Source organism: Phocoena sinus, chromosome 6 (genome assembly GCF_008692025.1).
Source record: "Phocoena sinus isolate mPhoSin1 chromosome 6, mPhoSin1.pri, whole genome shotgun sequence".
NCBI lineage: Eukaryota > Metazoa > Chordata > Mammalia > Artiodactyla > Phocoenidae > Phocoena > Phocoena sinus.
The window spans coordinates 7515327-7540402 of record NC_045768.1 but is presented as its reverse complement, the minus strand read 5'-3'; the positions used below and the strand labels follow the sequence as shown (position 1 = coordinate 7540402).

The following is a 25076-nucleotide window of genomic DNA, read 5'->3' as shown; positions in this document are numbered from 1 at the left end:
GAAACCAGGTGTGTGATCTCAGTTGGAAGAGTCTGGGTTTTAGCCGGGTTCGAGTCCTGGCATGTGGGTTCAAGTTCCAATCTGAGGTGCATGGTTTCAGAACCACGTGTGCGTAGGAATCAGTTGTCTAGGCTCATCATGCCTGGATGGCTCAGGTCCACAACCCCTGTTCCCAACCCCTCCCTGCCAGCCAGGGTTCTCTGGGTGCCAGGCTGGGGCTCTTCGCAGGAGGGAGGGCTGTACCCAACTCCCAAGGCCTGAGAAGAGGGAGGCAGGGGGAGAGGCAAGTCTCTGCTGTCTGAATAAAGGCTCCCCTCAGGTCAAGAGTCTGCTTCTCCTGCCTTTGCCCTGTGCTGCCCGTGACTCTGGCAGCCTTGGGCCTTCGAGCACTGAGGGCAGACGTTCCCTCCAGCCTGAGCTTCCGCTGCTTGTCCCTTGTCTGGTCTGAGGTCGGGCAGACTGGGATTCAAATTCCCCACTCCTCCTCCGCTTTCTAGTAGAGGGACTTAGGGCAAGTCCCTTCACCTGTCTAGACCTGTTTAATCATAAGTAAAAGGGGGATGAAACAGCACCCACCTCCTAGGGTTGCTGTGGGGGTGTGTGAGGTGATGCCCAAAGAAAGGGCCCAAGCAGGAACTGTTTTATGGTGGTTTTTTTTTTTTGGCTGTGTTGGGTCTTCGTTGCTGCACGTGGGCTTTCTCTAGTTGTGGTGAGCGGGGGATACTCTTTGTTGCGGTACGCGGGCTTGTCGTGGCTTCTCTTGTTGTGGAGCACGGGCTCTAGGTGCGCAGGCTTCAGTAGTTGTGGCACGTGGGCTCAGTAGTTGTGGCTCGCGGGCTCTGGAGCGCAGGCTCAGTAGTTGTGGCGCACGGGCTTAGTTGCTCCGCGGCATGTGGGATCTTCCCGAGCCAGAGCTTGAACCTGTGTCCTCTGTATTGGTAGGTGGATTCTTAACCACTGCGCCACCAGGGAAAGCCCTCTTTTTTTTTAAAAAAATAATAAATTTATTTATTTATTTTTGGCTGCGTTGGGTCTTTGTTGCTGCGCGCGTGCTTTCTCTAGTTGTGGCGAGCAGGGGCTACTCTTCGTTGTGGTGCGCGGGCTTCTCACTGCGGTGACTTATCTTGTTGCACAGCATGGACTCTAGGTGCGCGGGCTTCAGTAGTTGCAGCATGAGGGCTCAGTAGTTGTGGCTTGTGGGCTCTAGATTGCAGGCTCAGCAGTTGTGGTGCACTGGCTTAGTTGCTCCGCGGCATGTGGGATCTTCCCGGACCAGGGCTCGAACCCATGTCCCCTGAACTGGCAGGCGGATTCTTAACCACTGCGCCACCAGGGAAGCCCCCGAATTTCATTTTTAATTCCTGTAAACATACCCTGAAAACTGTCCTTCCTCACTTTTAAGGACTTTGACTGGAGTAAGGGATTAAGGAATCTATTTAAGGACAAGTGGCAAGTGTGGATGCCCAACATGTTTGATTATCAAGGAACCCAGTTTTCAGAGGTCCAGAGTGACACAGTGGGTGGGAAGTTGGCAGATGGCCCAGAACTGGGTGGCATGACAAACGTGGTCACAGCCCTCAGGGTCCAGACCATTCAGAGGCCAAAGATACGTACGGGTCTCCAGATCCGTGCCCTTTGTACCACCAAGTGTGCCAGGTTGCTTTCAAGATACCAAGGATGGGAAAGGGTTCCTACGCAGCAATCCCTACACCAAGTTTATTGCTATCCCAGAAGCACAGGTGCCAGTCTGAGGTCTGCAGGAGCCTTTGGGTCTTCTGAACCTTGTGGCCTTGGAGGCCGTAAAATTTCCGAATGGAAGTAAAAGAGGAGCTGTCAAAATTTGACTCTGATGGGACTCGAACCCACAACCTTTGAATAACCACACGAGGCCAGCTAGAAGTCCAATGCGCTATCCATTGCGCCACAGAGCCAGTTGATAGGTTCTTCCCACCCGACTCGCCTCGGCCTGAAACAGCCTTTTTAGCGTTCTTCTAGGTGGCGCCGGGCCTTTGCTGAACTCTGCTCGGGTCCGGGCGCGGACTCCAGATTCTCCGCTAACGGTGCGGTGGGGGTGCTCTCCCTCACGTCCGCACGCCCAGGGATTGGGGGTCGGGGTCCAGGCAGAGCCCGCCTGCCTCCTCAACTGCCCCGGGGGCCTCTGCTGCACGGCGGGGCTGCGCGGCGCGGACTACAACTCCCAGCGTGCCGCGCGGGGCGCCGCCAGGAGCCGTCGCGCGCGTAGGACGGGCTGGGTCGGGCGGCGTAGGGCTCGCGGAGGCTGCGCGGCGTTGCCAGCTCTGCGGCGTGCTCACCCTGGGCAAGGCGCGGCAGGCGGCGGTGCCGGCCGGCGCGGCCGGTTTGGATTGCGGGAGGCGGGCGGGAGGCGGGCGGGAGACGGGCAGGGGAGGAGCGCCGCGGGCGGGCGGGGCCGGCCGAGCTGCTGGGCCGTGCAGGGCGCAGAGCCGTGGAAACGCTGCTGAGACTCGGCTCTGTTCGCCCAGGAGCGGCTGATGCTCCTCCGCGCTCCCCACTCTGCTACAGCAGCCGGGCCGCATCTGGACTGCGTGCTCCGCGGCGGGGCCGACACCAGGTGAGCACAGGCTAGGACAATGGGTCCCCGGGCGGGAGAATGTGCCCGGCCGAGTCCGGGGAAGGTGGCGGTACCGGTCTGGGGTCGGGGGCGCGCCCTGCTGCTCTGTCTCCTTGCCGGGCGCTCTGCTACCCTGGCTTTTCCGGGGGTCAGGCGGTCCGCAGTGACCCGGGCTCGGGGCCCGGGAGATCTGGGCATCCCGTTCCCTCCTCGTCCCATCCCCCAGCCTTCCGGGACGGGTCCTTGTCTTTTGCCCTGGCGGGCTCTGTTAGTCCAGAGGTCTGAGGACCTTGGAGACCCTTGGCATTGGAGTTGGAGGCGCTGGTTCGGTCCCCCTCCCGGCTTTTGCTTTTCGTGTGGAGGAGGGAGAGATGGTGTAAGGGTTCCCTGTGGTCCAGACCATGTCTTCGTCCTGGCTTGGAGAATCTCAGGCTACCTCATAGACGTGACCTTCAGCCCCTCCCCAGGGACAGGAGAACCTGAAGGAAAACAGTCCCATTTGCTGCCCCTTGAGCAAGTCTGTAAAGCACCAGGAATAGAGTCCAAGAGTCCTAATCTCAGCCCTGCCAGCCGTTCCTCTCCCCTTAAGCCCCAATCCCCTAAGATTCATCTGAGTGGCTTGCCGAGTGTGTTTGTGGGGGTGACTTCAAGCCCCTCTTCCTCTCCCTCAATCACCTTTCCCCTCTGTGCGGTCACCTCTCAGGCACCTCCAGGCTCTCACCTGTTTTCTCCATCGCCCTCTGTGGGCCAACAGAGGCATGGCACTGCCTGGACCTATGGGCAGGGACTGAGCAGGGCCCCTTCTCAAGAAGTTGCCCCTTTGGGTGTTGTGGCTTGGCCTGATCATCCACAGAAACTCCGTAGGTCTCTGGGTGGGGAGTCGAGCCCGAGGCACTCAAGTCAATACCCGCTTCAAGGCATTTTGGTTGGGATCCTGGATGTCAGGAGAGTGGACTGTCTTCTTTTGGTTGGAAGGGCCTCTGAGAGCAATTCTCATTACACCCATTGCACAGAGGGGAAGACTAAGGACTGAAGTGGGAAAGGGACTTGCCCAAGGTCATTCAGAGAGTCATAGGCAGAGATGGGACTTAGGGGCTAGAACCCAGCCTCTGACTCTCAGCCCTGGAACTCCTCACCTCAAGTCCCATGCCTCTAGCCTGACCCTTCCCGACAGCCCCAGAAAGGGACCCAGTCCTCGGCTACCCTACTCAATATGGCCTCACTACAGGTTAACCCTTTGAGATGATAGTGGCCTGGTTGCCCGAGCCAGGAGGTAGGGGATCCAGGCATTTGGGTCCACTGACTGCCCTGTGCCCACAGGCCACAATGCTGCTTGGGGCGTCTCTGGTGGGGCTGCTGCTGTTCTCCAAGCTGGTGCTGAAACTGCCCTGGACCCAAGTAGGGTTCTCCCTGCTGTTCCTCTACCTGGGGTCTGGCGGCTGGCGCTTCGTCCGAGTCTTCGTCAAGACCATCAGGCGTGATGTCTTGTGAGTACCTGGTACAACCCTTCCTGGGTTTCCTACACTATACTGGGCTCCTAATCCCCCAAATCTCCCCAGGCCAGACCCTATGGTCTCTACCAGCACAGGGCACCCAGGCCCCAAAGGAGCAGTCTGTGTTCCACACCCTTCCCCTTGCAATAGTATGTGGTACCTCCATTGCCAAGGTCAAAGTCTCCTCCCAGGGAATCTCCTTAACTTGGTGCTCTTTAGCCTGGAGCAGACTTGGGGTCCTGGGACATACATCAAACACCGGGCGTGTTGAGGAGACATCTGTAAGGAGTCCTAAGAACATGCTATAACTTGTGAGAGGGTGAAGAAGAACCCTGTGGAGGAGGCCCTGTCCTCCAGCTGGCATGAGTCTGAGAGGGCACTGAGTTCTAGAGCAGGCCCTGAATCATGTCAGGGAGAACCTGCTTCCCAGAGAAAGTCAGGGATGGTCCATGGGGATATCCTGTACCAGAAACACCTGCTGCTACCTCCTCTGTGAAAAGCGCTGAGCTGACTCTGGGGCCTGGGGTGGGGAGGGGAATGAGGCAGCCCCAGACCTGGGCCAAGCTTAGACTGGTCAGGGAGACCGGAAGGGGACACAGTCAATCCCTAAACTGGCAGTGCCATGCGGGCAGAGACCCTGGCAGTCTTAATCACGGTAGTATCCCAGTGCCCAGCACCCCGACCCACACCCAGAACAGGTGGCTCGGCATTTGTCAGTCTGAGTTGATTGCAAAAGGAGGTTTCGAGTGGCCACTGCGGGAAGGGTGGTCACAGCAGAGAGCTGTGGGAGCGTGAACAAAGGGAGATGGCTTCAGGCCTGGGCCCTGGGGAATCAGAGGAGGCCTCCTGGAGGAAAAGCAGTTGTACTTGAGAGTCACCTCAAGGAAGTGGGAGTGGGGGATTCCAGCCAGAGGGCACGGCATCAGCAAAGGCACAGAGGCTGGGGGGCCAGGAGAGTTCAGGGGTCAGAGGTGGCACGGGTGGGGCAGGAAAGGAGGATGTTGCCAAGCGATTCCACAAACACTTATTGAACATCTACCCTGTGCCTGGCACTGAGCAGCGCCCGGGGGCAAGATGGTGAACAGGGCGGACCTTGCTGGGCTCACGGGGAGGGAGACGGGACAAATCGCAAACTCGTCCTTTTTCCCTGCGGCAGTTACGGGGAGAGGGACAATACGGGGGTGTGGGAGGTCCAGGAGGAGGAGTTTGGACTTTGACTTGGGGCCCTGTAGTCGTGAAGTCCCCAACAGAGCAGCAGACTCAGAGCAGAGCTTAGAGTGTACTTGGAGTTGAACTCTGGAGCCGGACAGGACTGAGGTTCAAATGTCAGCGCTGCCACGTTCCACCCGTAAAGCCCAGGGCAAACCCTGGCACTGGTTTCCTCCTCTGTACCGGGGAGGGAGTAATCGCCCGGGTCCCTGTTATCGTGCAGCATCAGTGAGCCGCTGCATGTATCGCTGCCCCGCACACAGGTGCTGGGAAAGGGGTGTCACAAGTGATCAGACCAGGGCCTCCGGACCCCCACTCCCAAGCCCAGCAGTCACAGCTCCCTTGCTCATCCCTCTCCCGCCCCACACCCAGCGGCGGCATAGTGCTCCTGAAGGTGAAGGCCAAGGTCCGACGCTACCTGCAGGAGCGGCGCACGGTGCCCATCTTGTTCGCCTCCACGGTCCAGCGCCACCCGGACAAGACGGCCCTGATCTTCGAGGGCACGGACACCCACTGGACCTTCTGCCAGCTGGATGACTACTCAAGCGGCGTGGCCAACTTCCTGCAGGCGCGGGGCCTGGCCTCGGGCGACGTGGTCGCCCTCTTCATGGAGAACTGCAATGAGTTTGTGGGCCTGTGGCTGGGCATGGCCAAGCTGGGCGTGGAGGCGGCGCTCATCAACACCAACCTCCGGCGGGACGCGCTGCGCCACTGCCTGACCTCCTCCCAGGCCCGGGCCCTCATCTTTGGCAGCGAGATGGCCCCAGGTGAGCCCCGAAGGGGCAGGGGATAGGCAGGGAGTCCCACGGGACCGGCACAACCCCCCTCCAGCCCTGGGAGAGTCTGTATGGCTCACCGGTTAGGGGCATGAGCCCTGGAGTCAGATGGCCTGGGCTGTGCCCCTGGTAGGCTGGAGACCCGAGTGAGACCCTGTGCTTCAGTCTCCTCACCATAGCACCTGCCTCCTGCTGTTTTCAGGGAGACACTTCACCTGAAGTATTAACACAGTGGCCGATGCTAGGTGACCCCTCAGACATAATGGTAACTGTTCTTGTGACTAATGAGGCCTCATCTGTAAAATGGGAACAAGAATCTGTTCCCTGCTCTCCTGCAGAGCTTATGTTTATTGGCCGCCGCGTTGGGCACTGACCACATGCTGAGTTTGGGGCTTTACAAAAGCAGCTCTAATCTCCACTAAGCCTGGTGAGGTAGAGATTGTCATCTTGGCTTCACAGATGAGGAGACTGAGGTTCAGAGTGGCGTGAGGCACTCACCCAGAGCCACACAGCTGTTAAGTGACAGAACCGGGGTTTGATCTTGGGCTTTGACCACAGTGTCCCTGTTCTCTCTCTCCGTGCTGCTGTGACTGTGGAATAATGGGCAGGAGAGGTTCTTAAGATGCTGAAAGGGGAGGAGGAAAGATGCAGCAGGGAGAGGGGAGAGGGTTGGACAAGTCAAGAGGAAGCCAAAGGAGTTGTGGCCGTGTGGGCCAGACTGGCCTACGCTCAGGGCGGGTGAGTATCTGGACATGTGTAGTGCCCAGGAGAGCCTGAGAGAAGGTTCCCACCCTCTGAAGAGGCTGGAGGGCTGCCGGCCTCTGACCCCCCACTCCTCCCTCCTAACCAATCCCCCATAGACTAGCATGGTACAGTGGGTAGGGCCATAGTAAGCCTTGGTGTGAGACAGAGCTGGCTTTGAGTCCCAGCTCCAGCACATTCTAGCTGTGAGTGAATCCCTCCCATTCTCAGCCTCAATTTTCTCATCTGTAAAATGGGCTGTTATTGGTACCTGTTTCCTGGGGGGTGTGCGCAGGAGCACGCATGTAAAGAGCCCATGGCGTAGTTAGCCAGCAGGTAATGGGAGCCGTTGCTCCTCTCAGCATCTTCCTTACGACGAGGTCCCAGGTGCTTCACCCATCTCTCTGCCCTACCCAGCCAGCCTCCCCTGACACAGCCCCGGCACAAGCAGAGGTGCTGGGAACACGGGGTGTCCTGGCCTGCCTGCTGATCTGCCTTGTTTCCCCCACAGCTGTCCTTGAGATCTGTGCCAGCCTGGACCCCTCCATCAGCCTCTTCTGCACCGGTCCCTGGGAGGCCAGCACAGTGCCCGCCGGCACAGAGCACCTGGACCCCCTGCTAGAAGACGCCCCTAAGCACCTGCCCAGCCGCCCCAACAAGGGCTTCGTAGGTGGGCCCCTCATCCCCACAGGGGGGTTCTAAGATGGCCAGGGACAGAGCAGTGGCCTCAAGGCCTGGGTTCTTCTGTAAACTTGCTGCGTGACCTGGAGTGAGTCATGTCACCTCCCTCTTCCATCCGGGAAAATGAGGGCAGTAATCCTGGGCTTGCTACGAAGGCTGCATGAGCTGATGTGTGTGAAAGCGCCGGGCACACAGAATGCAGTTCTTGAACAGCCTTTGTTGACGCCTGACATGCGCAGGATCACGTGGAACCCAGGAGCCTGGCTCGCCTGAGTTTGGGCTGCGCTTGGACCAGGGGCGAGACCCTTTGCATGGTCACCCACCACCTGTTCAGTGCAGGCCCCTGTTGGTCTGTGATCCCCTCCCTGCTCTGGGCTGCCTCCCCCCGACTTCTAGGCAGCCTTCCAGACCCTCTCACCTCTCTTCCTGCCCACTCCAGCCTGCCTTCTAGAGCCCACGGCTTGCTGCATCGCCTGGGGGTTCAGAGCCTGGGCCAAGTTCATATCCCAGCTCTACTGCTTCCCTTGTATGACCCTGAACACCTGAGCTGCCCTTTGAGCCTCGGTTCCCAGAGCCATAAAATTGGGGATGGCAACAGAACCTGTGTTTGAGGGTTGGAAAAGGTCCAGTGGAAAGCTAGGGTATGACCGGAAGTGCTCAGTAACTGGCCGTCATCGTCATTATCGTTTAACCTCCGCCGTGTGTGGATATGGTCCGCTGGGTGCTTTTGTAAGCTCCTTGAGGGCGGGACTCTGGCTGGTTGAACCTGGTGCCAAGCCTAGGGCTGACATACTGCACGCGCCCTGAGAACGTGAGATAGTTACTATATAACGTGCAGAGGCATTCCTGACCTCCTGGAACCTCCAGCCTGGTGGAGCTGACCTCACACAGAAACCATAACATGACAATCCCTGGTCCTGGCAGTGGGGGAATACAGAAATGGTCAGTGGTGCAAAAGCTACCTCTGCACCCGGCTTCCTGCAGCTAACCCTCCCCACGCAGTAGGCATCACCTCCTTCGAGAAGCCCTCCCTGGTGCCACCTCCCCTCCCTGGAGCCTGGGTCAAGCGCTGCAGCTGGGCTTTGGCAGGCCCTGTGCTTCCCAGCACTCTGCGCTCAGTATTGGAAATACCCGTGTCCTCATCTTCCTGTCCCACTTGGCTCTCACCTCCACCCAGGCAAGGCCTGTGCTCATCTTAGTCACTGATGTCTCCCCGGGCCTGGCACAGAGCGAGGGCTCGGAAAAAGTTCGTTGAAGGAAGCAGTGCAGGCATTAGAGCAGAGAGTGGTGCCTGGGGTCATCAGTGTAGGCTTTCTGGAGGAGGTGTGATGGGAGTGGGTGTTGAGTGATGTACACCTACAGATGTCTGCCTGCCTGACTCTGTGCCCAGCCCTGTGCTGCCCCCTCTCACAGCCATTCCTGTGTCTGTTTTCTTCAGATAAGCTCTTCTACATCTACACGTCAGGCACCACAGGGCTGCCCAAAGCTGCCATCGTGGTGCACAGCAGGTAAGGGGAAGGTGCCCTGGGGGGAGGCCTGGGGATGGTGGGGCCTCGGAGCTGCTCCTCCTGCCTTTCCAGCGGCCCACAGAGCCCTTGGCCCTCTGCCCTCCCAGGTATTACCGCATGGCTGCCCTGGTGTACTACGGCTTCCGCATGCGGCCCGACGACATCATCTACGACTGTCTCCCCCTCTACCACTCTGCAGGTATTCCAGGCCTGTCCACTCAGCCTCCAGCACCCCCAGAGTCTTGGAAGCCCCACCCTTCTTGGCAGGCAGCATGTTGCAGTAGAAACATTTGAGCTTTGGAGTCAAATCTGGGTTCGAATACAGACGTGGGCTTTGATCTCTGAATGAAAGTGGCCACACCAGCAAAAGTGGTGTGTGTAGCTGTGTCCTGCAGGGCACCTGGGCTGGTCTGACCATTCAGGTTGCTTCCACAGGTATGCACAGTCTTAGGAGCTGCTTGGTCTTAGGAGCTTTTAGAAAGACAGAGATGGAATAAATGTAATTCCTGCCCTCAAGGTGCTTAGGGTTTGGCTGTGTGTGTTTGGGGCAGGATGAATGATGGGACCCTACCCTGACTCTTAATACAAGAAATGGCATTGAGTATGGGGAGAGGCAGGGAGCAGGAGCTCAGTTCAAGGGAAGAGCCCAGTGATGGCCTGGAAGTCTTCCTGGAGGAGGTGCACCCAAGGCAGGCAGATGTGAGGTGCAGAAGCTAGGTGGGCTAGCTCAGTGCCCCCTGGCTGAATGGTAGCGTTACGGGTATGGGAGCAGGAGCTTGGGGCCTGCTCCAGAGGCCTCAGAGGACAATCTAATGATTGCGTACTCAATCCTATAGGCACTGGGGAGCCATGGAAGGTGTCTGACTGGCGAGAGAGATATGACCAGTTAGTGTTGGAGGGACAGGACAGGAGAGAGAAAGGGAAAGAGCCTTTGAGGAGATTGGGCTGTACAAGAGGAGGCTCTGGAGGGGAGGGTCTCCTGTCTACCTGACCTCTGAGGCCCACCTCTCTGCCTTCAGGAAACATCGTGGGAGTCGGGCAGTGCCTGCTCCATGGCATGACGGTGGTGATCCGGAAGAAGTTCTCAGCTTCCCGCTTCTGGGACGATTGTATCAAATACAACTGCACAGTGAGTGAGAGGGGAAGGGGATGAGCATCCCCGTCCCCTCGGGACCCTCCCACCAGGTCTACCCAGGGACATCTGTCTTACAGCTGAGGGCAGCCAGCCATTTATTTGGGGCAACATTCCCACTGTTCAGATGGGGAGACTGAGGCCCAGAGAGGGAAGGGATTGCACAGCCGGCCCCTGGGTAGTAGGGGTAGGGGCTTGGGGGGCTGGGGGGCAGTGAAGTAAGAGCAGCCTCAGGGGCCCAGACTCACGCCAAGTCCATCCCCAGATTGTGCAGTACATCGGCGAGCTCTGCCGCTACCTCCTGAACCAGCCACCCCGGGAGGCGGAAAACCGGCACCGGGTGCGCATGGCACTCGGCAACGGCCTCCGGCAGTCCATCTGGACCAACTTTTGTAGCCGCTTCCACGTTTCCCAGGTGGCCGAGTTTTACGGGGCCACTGAGTGCAACTGCAGCCTGGGCAACTTCGACGGCCAGGTGCGGCCCAGGTTGGGGACGCGGATGGACCACGGAAGGCACGGGTGGCAGAGGGGAGAGCAGAGTTCCAGTGTGGGAGTGTGGGTGCTGGAGGCCCCCCGCAGCCCCCAGACTGTCCAGTGTCAGGCCCATGGTGGGAGCAGCTGGGCCCGAGTCTCGGCCTTTGCAGGTGGGGGCCTGTGGATTCAACAGCCGCATCCTGTCTTTCGTGTACCCCATCCGGCTGGTTCGTGTCAACGAGGACACCATGGAGCTGATCCGGGGGCCTGATGGCGTTTGCCTTCCATGCCAGCCAGGTCTACCCTAGGGTTGCAGTTGGGGGTGAGAGTGGAAGGGGCTGACTCAGGAGGCGGGTGGGGCCGGTGGGTGGGGAGCCCCATCCTGGTCAGCAGCCAGAAGTCATCTTCTCTGAGGGCTTCCAGGCATTTATTTCTTCATCCGTGCATCCATTCAGTCATACAGAACGTAAAGCTCTTTAAGCAGAGCCAGGGCCCTGAGAGTGCCGGCTCTGGTTAGGCCGTCCGTGTAGGGCTTGACCACCCTGTCATTTGTTTGTTCGACTTTCCATCCATCTGTTCAGTGACCAGACTTTACCGAGAAGCTCCCTGCCCTCGGGGCTCCCGGGGTGGGGGCGGGGAGAAGTGGGCGTTTCTGTGGACAGCTGCAGGGTGCACTCAGTGTGAAAGAGACCCCAGGGCAGGTCTGACCCCGCCTCCCCTGCCCACAGGTGAGCCGGGCCAGCTGGTGGGCGCCATCGTGCAGCAGGACCCCCTGCGGCGCTTCGACGGCTACCTCAACCAGGGCGCCAACAACAAGAAGATCGCCAAGGATGTCTTCAAGAAGGGGGACCAGGCCTACCTCACCGGTGGGTGGGCACCTCTCCCTAGGCCTTTGCCGCCCCTCGGGTTGCGGGGGGAGGAAGGGGCCTTTCGCCACCCTCTGAGAGCACCTCCCCGGGACCCAGCTCACCCAGCTCCCCTCTAGGCGACGTGCTGGTGATGGACGAGCTGGGCTACCTGTACTTTCGGGACCGCACAGGGGACACCTTCCGCTGGAAAGGCGAGAACGTGTCCACCACGGAGGTGGAGGGTGCGCTCAGCCGCCTGCTGGCCATGGCCGACGTGGCTGTGTATGGCGTCGAGGTGCCAGGTACCCGGGGAGGCGGGAGGTGCCGGCGTGTGTGCGGAGGGGCCGCAGGGGCCATCGCCAGCCGCTCACTGCCCACTCTGCCACCCCCAGGAACCGAGGGCCGGGCCGGCATGGCCGCTGTGGCCAACCCCTCTGGCAGCTGTGACCTGGAGCACTTAGCCCAGCTCCTAGAGAAGGAGCTGCCCCCGTACGCCCGCCCCATCTTCCTGCGCTTCCTGCCTGAGCTGCACAAAACAGGTCTGTCCCCACGCCCGACCCCAGCTCCAACTCGCAGGTGCCAAGCCAAGGCCCCTTCCTGGGTCCTTCTGAGAGGCCGGGGTGCCTGTCATTTTCCCTTCACCCACAGCCTTGCCAGGTGGTTGGTAACCTGACCTACCTGTGAGCGGACCCAGGCTTCAGGGAGAGAGGGTGCATCCATTCTCAGTGGGACAACTGAGAACAAATATCGACTGAGTGTCTAGTCTGCTCCAGGCACTGTGCTAGGCCCTGGGGGTATAGGTGACAAATTCCGGCAGGACCTGTGCCTTCTGGGAGCTTCTAGAGCAGCAGGGGAGGCAGCCACAGGATAAGGAATTCCAAAGATAAAGAATGGAATGCAGATCAAACTAACAGGAAAGTGAATGAGGGGGTTGTGGGTGACTGGGAGGCTCCCCTGAGGAGGTGCGGTTTCAGCAGAGACCTGAGAGTGAGAGGGAGGGAGGGAAGGAGGACTTCGTGGGGGTGGGAGGCTTTCCGGGCTCTGGGAACAGCCACTGCGGAGTCCCTGAGGCAGGGAGGCACTTGGCTGCTAGAGGAATGAAAGGAGGCCCCTGAAGCTGGAGCAGTGAGGGGTGGGCAGCGGCGTGAGGTGGGATGGCAAGGGCAGCAGGGGCCTTGTGGGCCGGGGAGGGGGGCTTGGACTATACCGGGGGCAGTAGGGAGCCACAGAAGTGTTTGAGCAAGGTAGTGACCTGGTCAGATTCCTGTCCTGTGTGGAGGCTGGGGAGGCTGCAGGTGACCCAGGAGGAGGGGCGAGTGGTGGGTCCACCGGCACACGGCGGGGTGGTGCCATCCTTCTGTCTGTCGGTCCTCTCAGGAGCTTCTCTGGACAGGAGGCTCTGAGGCTCGTGCCCCAACCTCCCCTCCACTCTCCTCAGTCCTGGCTGCCTCCAAACTTACTTAGGGCTCAGAACAGCCATTTTATTTGCTCACAATTTGTGGGTCAGCAGTTTGGGGTTAAGTCCAGCTGAGTGTTCTTCTGTTGGCCCCATCTAGGGTCAAATAGCGCCATCGGGTGTAAGAGGGCCACCCTCACGTGGGGCTTCCGTCTAGTTGGCTCTGCAGTGATGTCCACAGAACGGTGGTGATGGCAGTGTGCTCTATCTGCGCTCTGCGCTCTCCGTCACGGCAGCTACCAGCCCCGAGCGCTTGAAGTGGGACCAGTGTGACGCGGAAACTGAATTTTAAATTTCGTTTCATTTTAATTAAATTTGCATAGCCACATATGGCCAGTCTTAGCGCCCGTCTAAGCGGCCCTTCCTGGGGTGGTTCTGCTCTGTTCCATGTGGTTTCTCCTCCTTCAGAGGCTAGACTGGTCTCAGGGCACCCCGAGAGGGTGGGGATGGAAGCTGCAAGGCCCCTTGAGGCCTAGACCACCCACAACATGGCCTCTTCCACATTCTGTGAGTCAGAGCCAGTTGTAAGGCCAGTCTGGATTCAAGCAGCCGTTGAGAAAGACTCCATCTCTTGCTGGGAGAAGTGGCCAGTCCACGTGGCAGAGGGGTACCGGGGGAGAAGCTGTAGCCATTTCTGGCATCTGTGACACCTGGGTTCAAACCCCAGCTCCACTGCCTACGAGCTGTGTGATGTTGGCTGAGATATGTGCCTCTGAGCATCAGTCTCTCATCTATATAGAGGGGCTAAGACCGTTGATTGAAAGAGGCATAATTTACATTACATACTGTTAAGGGGAAAACACACGAGTTGAGCTGCTTCAGAGATGTTGAAATCTGAAATCTTGTGCGTCTTGGAATCCACAGACTATGGTTGTGCACCTGCCCCTGGGGTTGATGTGCAGATTGCATGAGATCACCTCTGTACCTGGGAGGTGCTCAGATGAAAGGGAGCCATCAGGGAAGACCTGCGGTCTGGTCCTCACTCTGCTGTCACTCAGCATGTGGCCCTGAAAGGATAGCTTCTCTTCTTCAGGACTCCGTTTCCCTGTCTGCAAAAAGGCGTGGGTAACTCGGCCCCTTCCCCTTTGCCGGGGCTGCTCTGAGGAGTCATACATAATGTAATGGGTGGAGCCTTTGCAAACTGTAGAGGGCGGTGCCCCTCCTCCCATGCCTCCCCTTTCCGGTGTCCTCTGCAGCCCTCCTCCTCTGCCCTTCGTCAACCCTGGCGGGAGGGCGGGTTCCGAGAGCTCAGGCCCCTGCCCTGCACCCTTCTGACCCTTCTTCCCCTGTCTTCTCCCTCCCTCAGGGACCTTCAAGCTACAGAAGACGGACCTGCGGAAGGAGGGCTTTGACCCAACAGCTGTGAAAGACCCACTGTTCTACCTGGACGTCCGGAAGCGCCGCTATGTCCCTCTGGACCAAGAGGCCTACACTCGCATCCAGGCAGGCGAGGAGAAGCTGTGATTTGCCCCGAGTCCCTCTGAGGGCCACCGGATGCTGGACCCAGAGCACCAGTTCCCACCCCAGAGGGTTCCTGGGCAAAGCCAGACCAAAGCAAGAAGGGCCTGGCCTCACAACCCCAAGGTGCCGACGCCCACCCCTCAAAACTGCCAAGGGACTCACTGCTGCCTCCCCCTCCCCCCGAGGCTTTCTGTGAAAGCCTCATCTCCATGTTGTGTCTTCAGGGGGCCTCTGGGCCCCAGGCTGAGACTGAGACTGGGCCCCTCAGGGTGATGTCTTAGGGCAGGACAGGGGAGGTGGAGGGTCACCAAGCACTCTCCAGAGAACAGGCAGCTTGTAAACGGGACCAGGGCAGAAGCCCCCAGACCCAGGACGCCAGCAGAGTGGGCGGGGGCAGCAGTGGCCGTTGATCAGGTGTTCGAATAGGATCCAGGCCCTGGAGCCACTCAGGCGTCCTCAGCCCTGCTGGTGCCTCTAGGAGGGCAGGAGAGAGACTGACCTGTAGCAGGCAGCCTGGACCTGTATGTAGCAGGCAGCCTGGACGGGGCACCCGTCTCATCCCCCTCTCTCTGGGTGCCTGCCTGGCTGTCCCTCAGGCAGGGCCTCTCTGTCTTTGGGGGTCTGTCCTTGTCCCCTCCTCCGTCTCCATCCTGGCCTGGCTATGAAGGGAGAAGGGGTGGGGGAGCGCTCAGGGGCCAATAAACTGCCTTCCTCCCCCTGCCCGTGTGATGCCACCTGAGCTCACCCCAGCCTGCTCAGGCCCCAGCTTCTGCCCCATTCACTCCTCCATTCATTCGTTCATTTGGACTGAGGGATATAGCAGGTTATCTTAGATGGGGGGCAGTTCCCACCTGAGCCTGGCAGGGTGTTTTAACAGCATGATCTTGAGAGTCTAAACCAGCTGTGTCACGAGCTTGCGCGTTGGGCAAGTGACTTTGTCGTCTCTGTGACAAGGGAATGATCAGTTAGGATTCAGAGAGCTAAAGGGAGCCAGTATGAGGAAAGGGCTGTTCAGAGCCGTTGAGGGAGGAAACCCTAACCCAGCACAGGGTCCCATCTCCAGACCCTTGCCCATGCTGTTCCTTCTGCCAGGGGTGCATTTTCCCAGGGCGTTTGGCAGGGGTGCTGTACAAGGCAGAGCAGGGCTGCCTAACCAGCTGGGTAGAGTCTAGGAAAGCTTCCTGGAACAGTGTTTGCAGAGCTGTCAGCAGTGCCAGCGGAGGGCCAGCTGTCCCCTAGGGCCCAACCCTGGAGTCGCACGCAGGCTGGAAATGTGCGCAGCCCAATGGAAAGGGGGTCCACCCCAAGCCAGGGCAGCAGGCAGCGTGTGTGCCCCAGGGCGTCATCTTCACTATTTAACCCTCAGCACCGTCTGTCACTTGACTGAGGTCACACAGCAAGTAGTGGGGACTGGAATGCTAGCCCCAGCCCCTTGCCCTTCCCGCTGCTCCTTGGTGCAGAAGGCAACAGGAAAGCCAGATGAGCTTCCATTCCACGCATGCTTGTGGAGCCAACTGTGAGCCACACCCCAGGCCAGCAGCTGACTGGGTGGTGGGTGGCCAGGGTGAGAAATCTGGGGTGCCTCCTGGGGGAGTGACCTTTGAAAGATAGTGGAGTCTGGTGCCACTCTTGGGAGAAGAGGGAGGCAGCGCTGGAGTTGGCCCCTGGAGAGCGAGGCTGATGCGGGTGGGGTTTGGGAGTGGCAGGCATGGCTGCAGTGCCCTAGTGTGACCAGCAGAGGGCGCACAGGTCCTGCAGAATCCAGTCCAGCCTTTGGCGCTCAGCCAAGGGAAGCTGGAAGGAGGGAGTGCAAGTCCCCACTTCACCCCCAGCGGTACTCATCCCAGAGGACTCTGTGGTGGGCCTTTGATCAGGCTCCCAAGGGGCTGGACTTGGCTGACAGTGAAGCTTTGTGTCTTTAACCCGCAGCAATGACTGCTCTCCGACGGGAAGGAGCCCCCCAGTGGTCCCTGTTCCTTTCCCCTGGTTGAACACAGTCACCCAGAGGCAGTAAGGAGTGGTGGTTAAAAGCTCCTGCTGAGGAGCCGGTCAGGCCTGAGTTCAAGTCCATTTGCCAGGCTAGGCCTCAGTTTCCTCTCCCATAAATGGTGGTCTAGGAATCCCTACCTCGGGACAATTGTGAACGTGTAGTGAGATCGTGCTTGGAAATCTCTCAGCTCGGGGTCTGATGCTGATAGCTGAGAGGTACGTGGTAGTTAAAAGAAAAAAGGAGCAGTGTTGAGGTGTTAAGACCCCAGACTAGGCCCGTTTCCCACTTCTGCACCAGCACCCGCCCCCAGCCCCTCCGCCCCTCCATGAAGGGACGGGGCTGGTGGGCCCCTGGGCCTTGCAGCTCTCCTGTCTGCCTTTGGTCATCCCAAACCACGGCTGTGTGAGTCATCCCCACCCCCCACCCCCCCGGGGCCTGCAGTCGGTGCTCAATACCTGCTTGTGAAGTTAAGGATAGCTACTGTTTACTGGGCATTTGCTGACATTTACATAGCACTTCACAGTTTACAAAGCACTGTGTAAGTACATCAACGGAGCAGATGCTAAAGCCCTACTCTGTGCAGGGGGGCGGGGCATGGTCAGATCTGCCCTCGGGGAGCCCACTATCTGGGGGCAGAGGAGAGGGTCCTAGCCAGTCAAGAAGCAGAGGGTGTGTGCTTAGCTGCACCCTAACCCAGAGCCCTGGTCAGCATGTGGGGGAGGTGAGGAAGTCGCGTTTCATGGTCACAGAGGCTTTTCACGGAAGAGTCATCCAAGAATAGGAGAGGGAAGAATGGCCCAGACAGAAGGAGCCACAAAACATAAAGGCCTGGAGGTGAAGGGCAGGGAAGGGCGAGCAGGGCAGATGAAAGAAGGGCAGTGAGGCTGCAGCGGTGAGACTGGAGGGAGAGTTGAGGCAAGGTATGCAGAGTGAATCCTTTGTGGGCGTTTCTTGCACACTTGAGGACTGGGGGCTCAGCTGGGAAATCCTTGTATGAGGCCAAACCCATTGCCTTCGACTTGCTGACAGCCACCACGTGTGGAGCACCTCCTATGTGCAGGACGTGAGGCCAAGCACTTGATGTGCGTTATTTCATTAAATCCGTCACACAGAGCAGCTACAGTTTTTACCCGCACTCCACAGATGAGGAATCTGAGGCTCAGAGAAGCTAAGTCTCTCCACAGACCACAGGGCCTGTGAATAGCAGTCCTGGGATGCAAGCCCCCTTCCCAGAGCCTCAGTGTTCCCGTCTGCAGGCTGGGCCGGGGAAGCTGGAAGGGGCCTGCCTTGAGCGTCCCAGAGGTCCTACCACCCTTAGACAGGCGAGTGGCTGCCCAGGCCAGGGCTTGGTGTATCACTTTCAATCCCTGGGAAGAAGGTTAAATACCTCTGAGGGGCCTATTGAGGCGCTGGCAGCAAGGGAAGGGGCGACCGAGTGACTTTCAAAGGGGCCTGAATGCGTGGCCAGCCCCTCCCCTGGAGGAGGGGGCCCTGCTTCCTCCCGGCCTAATGATATTCTGGGCTCAGCCCTCATCTTTGGCGGCAGTTTAACCCGAGCCGGGGAGGATTTCTTTCTCACTGATCTCAGCTTGACACCCAATTAGCACAAGAATGGGAGGTGGAAGCCTGCAAGAGGCGCCTCCCAGCCTCCCGGGGCGCACGAGGGGAGCAGGCGGGGAGACAAAGGGCAGCGGGCAGGGGGGCCCCCCGCGCCCTCGTCTCCCCTGCAGACCCCGCCATTGTCTCCCTAGGAGCTTCAGAGGGGATGGAGGCCAACACCCGGCTAGCAGGCCTGCTGGAGGGACAGGGTTGGGGCCCAAGCCCCTCTTCCTGCGTGGATCCCAGGGGAAGGCATTTGGGTGATGCCAAGCCCAACAGGACGCAGCGAGGGGTCAGGGATCCTGAAGGCGCAACAACCTGGGGTCGAGGCCTGACACGTAGGGGTCCGTGAACAAGTCACCGGTTCTCAGCCTCAGTTTTCACATTTGAAAAATGGTGCTAATAGTAGCCCCTGTGAGGCATCAATCAGGTCATGCATGCGAAGCTCCTGGCAGAGGCAGAGTGGGGGTCAGTACTCCTGAATGAGTATAACATGTTAAACTGTTATTGTTACTAATTAGGAGGTTGAGTAGGGTAGGCTTGGGGTCAGGAGAAAGGACCTTCTAAGAATGAGAGCCAGGCATTCAGAGTGGGCTTGAAGGGCCCCAACTATATCCACACCCCTATTTCCTATCAATACCCAAACCTTTCTGGACTTTCCAGCTGGTGAGTAAGATACTGAAATATCCCTTTGGGCAAAATAGTTCGAGAAAAAGGGGGCTCAAGAAATAATAGTTCCGAGAAATAGGCTTGAAAATACAGGACATGCCCTAACTGCAAACTGATGAACAAGTACAGCTGAGGCAAGAATGCATAAGCCAATAAGCTTAAAGGTCACCCCATTTACCCAATCATTATGAAATATACCCGCCCTATGAGTGAATAAACCTATAAAAAGTATGTGATTCCGCTGTTAGGGGTTCCCCATCGGCCTCCTGCGTGAGGTTCAGGGAACCCCGGTGCATCGGCTCCTAATAAACCTCTTGCGTGTTGCAACGGCTCTCGACTCTTGGCGGTTCTTGGGCGAGTTGGAATCCCTCGGAGAACCGTTGGGTCTAACATCTGGGGGCTCGTCCGGGATCCCCAACTCGCCCCCGGGTCACAAGAACATCGGGAGTCGGAGGTATCAGGTAGGCTTGAGCCTAATTGTCTGTTTGTCGCGCCCGTTTTTTTTGCTAGCCGCCGTTAGGAAGAAGCCGTGTGAATCGGTTTGCTGTGAAATCTGTATTGGACTACCTGGCTAGGCAGACGTGCCGATAGCTGGTGTCCACGGACCCCGGGGGACGCCCTGGTGGTCCATCTGGAAGGAGAAACAAATCTTGTCTCCCCTTCATCTGGTTCTGGCAGGTTATACAAGCTGCCATCTGAATTTGAGTTGGTTTCAGTTTTAAGCTTGCGGCGGCAGTATCAATGTGTGTCTTCTGAAAGTTTATTGTTTTTCTGTACTATTATCTTTCTTTCGACGGACGACAATGGGAACAAACTATGACGACTCCTCTTTCTCTCACCCTAAGCCACTGGACCGAAGGTTAGGGCTAGGGCCCACAACCTTTTAGTAGAAGTAAGGAGAGGAAAATGGCAAACGCTGTGTACCTCTGAGTGGCCTACATTTCAGACAGGGTGGCCACCCGAGGGATCTTTTTTGTTAGATAAGGTCAGGCTAGTTAAGTCTAGGGTCTTTAACGCAGGACCCCACGGACACCCAGACCAGATACCATATATCCTGGTCTGGGAAGATCTGGTTCTCTCCCCGCCTCTGTGGGTCCGGCCCTTTGTTTCCTCAACAGGCACGTCTGCATGCGCTCCAGCACTGTCGGAAGTACTGGCCCTAAAAAAAAGCCCCAGACGCCGAAAAGCCATTTGCAGCCCCGGACCCACCAAAGGCGATACATCCAGACTTTGCAGTCCGATCTGCTTCTTTTCGATCCCCCACCACCTTACCCTCCAGCCCTAAACCCCGTACCGTCTCCCAATCCCCAGCTCCACAACCCTCCGCACCAGTAGGGCCACCTGTTATGGCAGAAGGTGGGGGGGGGGGGGTCCCTCGGCGGGCACCAGAAGCCGGAGGGCTGTTTCCCCGGACTCTACCGCTTTACCCCTTAGAGAATATGGCCCCCCCCCCGATGACCACGGGAATAGGCCCCTTCAATACTGGCCCTTTTCCTCTGCAGATCTTTATAACTGGAAGATGCATAACCCTACTTTCTCTGAAAATCCACAGGCTCTTACTGCTCTAATAGAGTCTCTTGTCTTCTCCCACCAACCCACCTGGGATGATTGTCAACAGCTCCTCCAGACTCTCCTCACAACTGAGGAGAGGCAACGGGTTCTCCTGGAGGCTAGAAAGAATGTGTTAGGCGCCAATGGACAACCTACCCAGTTGCCTAACGAGATTGATGCCGGTTTTCCACTCGTCAGGCCGAATTGGGACTTTAATACCCCAGAAGGTAAGGAGCGCCTAAAAATGTATCGCCAGGCTCTGGTGGCGGGTCTCCATGGAGCGGCCAGGCGCCCCACGAATTTGGCTAAGGTAAGAGAAGTAATTCAGGGGCCCCAGGAATCGCCAACCGTGTTCCTAGAATGCTTAATGGAGGCTTTTAGACGATTCACTCCTTATGATCCAACTTCTGAGGAACATAAGGCCACCATAGCAATGGCCTTTATTGACCAGGCGGCCCCTGATATTAGAAAAAAATTACAAAGGCTGGATGGCCTGCAAGGTTTTTCCCTCCAAGATTTAGTAAAAGAGGCAGATAAAGTATATAATAAGAGGGAAACGGAAGAAGAAAAGGAAGAAAGAAAGCAGAAGGAACAGGAGGCCCGTGAATTAAGGCGGGACAGGCGGCAAGAGAAAAATTTGAGTAAGATATTGGCCACTGTAGTCAGAGGAGAAAATATTAGAGACAGAAATAGACAGGAAGGATGGGCAATGAACAGAAGGTGACCATTAGGCAAGGATCAATGTGCTTATTGTAAAGAAAAAGGTCATTGGGCAAGAGAATGCCCTAAAAAGAAAAATGGGGGAAAGCCAATCAGAGAAAAAATTTTTACCCTGGAAGAGGAAGATTAGGGAAGTCAGGGCTCGAACCCTCTCCCCGAGCCCAGGGTAACTCTTAAAGTGGAGGGGGAACCCGTCCAGTTCTTGGTGGACACCGGAGCTCAGCACTCAGTCCTCCTCCACTCAAAAGGCCCCCTTTCAACTAAAAGGTCCTGGGTCCAGGGGGCTACAGGAAATAAGCAGTACTTATGGACCACACGAAGGACAGTAGACCTTGGGGTGGGACAAGTAACCCACTCATTCTTGGTCATACCTGAGTGCCCATACCCTCTACTAGGCAGAGACTTACTCTCTAAGGTGGGGGCCCAAATCCACTTTCAACCAGAAGGGCCCACCATAACTGACAACCAAGGCAGTTTCCTAGAAGAAGGTAAGCGTCGGGCGGGAGCAGCCGTAGTAGACGGGAAAAAAGTCATCTGGGCAGCCGCATTACCGCAAGGGACATCGGCCCAGCGGGCTGAACTGATCGCCATGACCAAGGCATTGGAACTAGCAGAAAACGAAAAGGTAAACATCTATACAGACAGTAGGTACGCATTTGCTACCGCCCACATTCATGGGGCCATCTACCAACAAAGAGGGTTGCTCACCTCGGCGGGCAAAGAAATTAAAAACAAGGAAGAAATAGTGGCCCTGCTAGCTGCCCTCATGCTCCCCACTAAAGTCAGCATCATTCATTGCCCCGGGCACCAGAAGGACAATACTCCGGTGACAAGAGGCAACAACATGGCAGATAGGGTGGCACGAGAAGTGGCTCTACGGGAAATCATACTAGAACTATCAGACAAGAGTCCTGGGAAACCAAATGATAGGAGAGCAATTACCCCAGCCATAACCAAAGGAACATTATCTCCTCAACAAGCAAAATCCATGCTACAACAGATTCACAGATGGACACACTTGGGAACCAAGAAGATGGTGCCCCTACTACACAAGACAGGTTATGATACCTCTGGATTAACCAAAATAGCTGAGCAGATTGCACGAGAGTGCATTCCATGCCAACAGGTAAACTCCCATAAAGGAAAACTTGAGGTCGGAAAAAGGCTCAGAGGAGACCACCCAGGAGCCTATTGGGAGGTCGACTTCACTGAAATACGCCCTGGAAGGTACGGTAACAGGTATCTTCTAGTTTTTATAGATACCTTCTCAGGATGGGTAGAAGCTTTCCCGACGAAGAAGGAGACAGCTACTGTGGTGGCCAAAAAGATCTTAGAAGAAATTTTCCCCCGGTTTGGGGCACCAAAGGTAATAGGATCAGATAATGGTCCCGCCTTCGTCGCCCAGGTAAGTCAGGGTGTGGCCAAATACCTGGGGACTGATTGGAAATTACATTGTGCCTATAGACCCCAGAGTTCAGGACAGGTAGAGAGAATGAATAGAACTCTAAAAGAGACCCTAACTAAATTGTCCATAGAGACTGGCGGTACAGATTGGACGGTGCTCCTTCCCTTAGCCCTGTTCCGGGCTAGAAATACCCCCTCCCGCTATCATCTTACTCCATTTGAAATACTATACGGGGCCCCACCTCCTCTTCTTACGCTAAGGGAGAAAATAAGTCCTGACTGCCAGAATAACGCTGACTTATATGCTAGGCTGTTGGGACTCCAGTTGGTCCAAAAGGAGGTGTGGTCCCAGCTGGCAGAGGCTTACCGACCAGGAACACCAGCAGAGTCTCATCCCTTCCAAGTCGGAGATTCCGGGTACGTCCATCGGCACCGAACCCAGACTCTAGAGCCTCGGTGGAAAGGACCATACACCGTCCTGCTCACCACCCCCACGGCTATAAAGGTAGACGGCATCGCTGCGTGGATCCACGCTTCACGCGTGAAGGCCGCGCCAGCATCTGCATCATCGGAATGGCGAGCCCAAAAGACCAGCAACCCGCTCAAGCTCAAGCTTCTGCGATCATCAGACTTATAACTTTAACTTTGTTACCCCTGCTGACTGTGAGTAATTTTAGTCCTCACCTGCCCCAGCGTTTAACCTGGCAGGTAATTTCCCAAACTGGAGATGTAATATGGTCTGTTAGCCATACCGCTGCTCCTTGGACCTGGTGGCCAGACCTTTTTCCCGATGTTTGTAAATTGGCCCTGGGAGCCCCCTCTAACTGGGATCTAGAAGGATACTATAATCAACACGCTGTCCCGGCCCAACCTTCCCCGCCCGGGCGCCAAGGATTAGACCCTTGGGGGGGTTGTTCCACCAAAGATCGGAGAAGCATGCTCAGGGCCCTCTCCTTTTATGTATGCCCTGGGTTCCATCGTCACCGATCTCTAAATTATCAATGCGGGGGAAAGGAACATTTCTATTGCAAAAGCTGGGGATGTGAAACCACAGGAGACACCTACTGGAAACCCACCTCTGGCTGGGACTTTATCAAGGTAATGGCCAACTACACTCATCAGAAAACCAGAAGCCAGGGAAATCCCCAATGGGCCAATGTGCCCGAATGTTCAAAATGGTGCCATCCCCTTAAAATTTCTTTTAGTGAACCAGGAAAAAAAGATAAAAACTGGATAAATGGCCATTCATGGGGTATCAGGTTTTACAAAGAACGGTATGATGATGGATTATTGATGACCATCAAATTAAAAATCGAAACCCCTACTCCAGTTCCTATAGGCCCCAATCCTGAGATAGGGCACTCTCTGCTACCTTTGGCCCCTCCCACAGTGCTACCAGGGATAAGAAACCAGACTTCTGGGCCAAAAGGAATAATAATCAAACCCAAAACCCCCCCGGGACCGAATGCTCTCATTGGTCCAGGCGGCTTTTGAGGTTCTAAATGCCACAAATCCGGAGGCTACTAAATCATGTTGGCTCTGCTACGCTGCTCCTCCCCCTTATTATGATGCTATAGGATATAATTCTAATTATAGTAATGTTAACACTCCAGATCAATGTCGATGGAAACAAGAGGGAAATAGTAAATTGACCCTGGCCTCAGTATTAGGAAACGGTACATGTGTAGGAACGCCCCCCTCGTCCCATCGACATCTTTGTACCAATTTAAGCCTCCCACAGGGCTCAGGGTATCTCCTCCCTCCTCCGGATGGATGGTGGGCATGTAACACGGGATTAACCCCCTGCATTTCTTTAGAGGTCCTCAAAGCTTCAACCGATTTTTGTGTGTTAGTTCAGCTGGTCCCCAGACTCATTTATCATTCAGATTCATCCTTTCTAGACGAATACGAAGGCAAAAGAAGGTTTAAGAGAGAGCCCATAACCCTCACCCTGGCTGTACTCCTAGGACTAGGAATGGCAGCCGGGGTAGGAACAGGTGCAACAGCCCTCATTCAACAACCTCACTACTATGATGCCTTGAGACAAGCTGTAGATGTCGACCTCCGGGCGTTAGAAAGTTCCATAACTCAGTTAAAAGAATCCCTCACCTCGCTTTCAGAAGTAGTAATGCAAAACAGGAGGGGACTAGATCTACTATTTCTTAAGGAGGGCGGACTATGTGCTGCACTAAAAGAAGAATGCTGTTTTTATATTGATCATTCTGGGGCTATTACCAAAACTATGAACAAACTCAGGGAACGCCTGGACAAAAGACAACAGGATAGAGAAAATCAAAAAGGATGGTTCCAATCATGGTTTGATAAATCTCCCTGGCTTACTACTTTGGTTTCCAGCTTGTTAGGACCCCTCATTATTCTGTTGTTGCTCTTAACTTTTGGACCATGCATTTTGAATCGCTTGATAGCCTTTATTAGACAGCATGTCAGTTCGGTACGAGTGTTAATGCTAAGACAACAATACCAAAACTCGCAGAAAGAAACTGAAATTCCATGATTGAAATTAGTTACAAAAAATAAAAGGGGGGAATGAAGGGCCCCAACTATATCCACACCCCTATTTCCCTATCAATACCCAAACCTTTCTGGACTTTCCAGCTGGTGAGTAAGATACTGAAATATCCCTTTGGGCAAAAACAGTTCCGAGAAAAAGGGGGCTCAAGAAATAATAGTTCCGAGAAATAGGCTTGAAATACAGGACATGCCCTAACTGCAAACTGATGAACAAACAAGTACAGCTGAGGCAAGAATGCATA

At 56.4% G+C, this 25076-nt stretch overlaps 1 protein-coding gene and 1 non-coding gene across 2 annotated transcripts; one reads left to right on the top strand and one right to left on the bottom strand.

The window, feature by feature from the left end:
* Positions 1 to 1841: 1841 nt before the first annotated feature.
* Positions 1842 to 1931, bottom strand: TRNAR-UCU. The gene is given in 2 exon segments: positions 1842 to 1877; positions 1895 to 1931. It is a non-coding gene; the product is annotated as a tRNA-Arg (tRNA).
* A 472-nt stretch (positions 1932 to 2403) lies between these two features.
* SLC27A4 (solute carrier family 27 member 4) lies at positions 2404 to 24407 on the top strand. Its single transcript, XM_032635422.1, has 13 exons — positions 2404 to 2590; positions 3911 to 4077; positions 5665 to 6059; positions 7321 to 7479; positions 8929 to 8998; positions 9106 to 9197; positions 10018 to 10127; positions 10396 to 10605; positions 10775 to 10901; positions 11333 to 11470; positions 11590 to 11754; positions 11845 to 11991; positions 14215 to 24407. Exons 2-13 carry the CDS (start codon positions 3917 to 3919, stop codon positions 14370 to 14372), a joined length of 1932 nt encoding a protein of 643 aa, XP_032491313.1. The 5' UTR covers positions 2404 to 2590; positions 3911 to 3916; the 3' UTR covers positions 14373 to 24407.
* Positions 24408 to 25076: the final 669 nt, after the last annotated feature.

Excerpts from the sequence above, each read along its gene's own strand:
- SLC27A4 (XM_032635422.1), top strand. The coding sequence starts at position 3,917 with ATGCTGCTTGGGGCGTCTCTGGTGGGGCTGCTGCTGTTCTCCAAGCTG. Across the intron at positions 6,060-7,320 it reads TGGCAGCGAGATGGCCCCAG|CTGTCCTTGAGATCTGTGCC; the intron begins GTGAGCCCCGAA and ends TTTCCCCCACAG. Across the intron at positions 8,999-9,105 it reads GCCATCGTGGTGCACAGCAG|GTATTACCGCATGGCTGCCC; the intron begins GTAAGGGGAAGG and ends CTGCCCTCCCAG.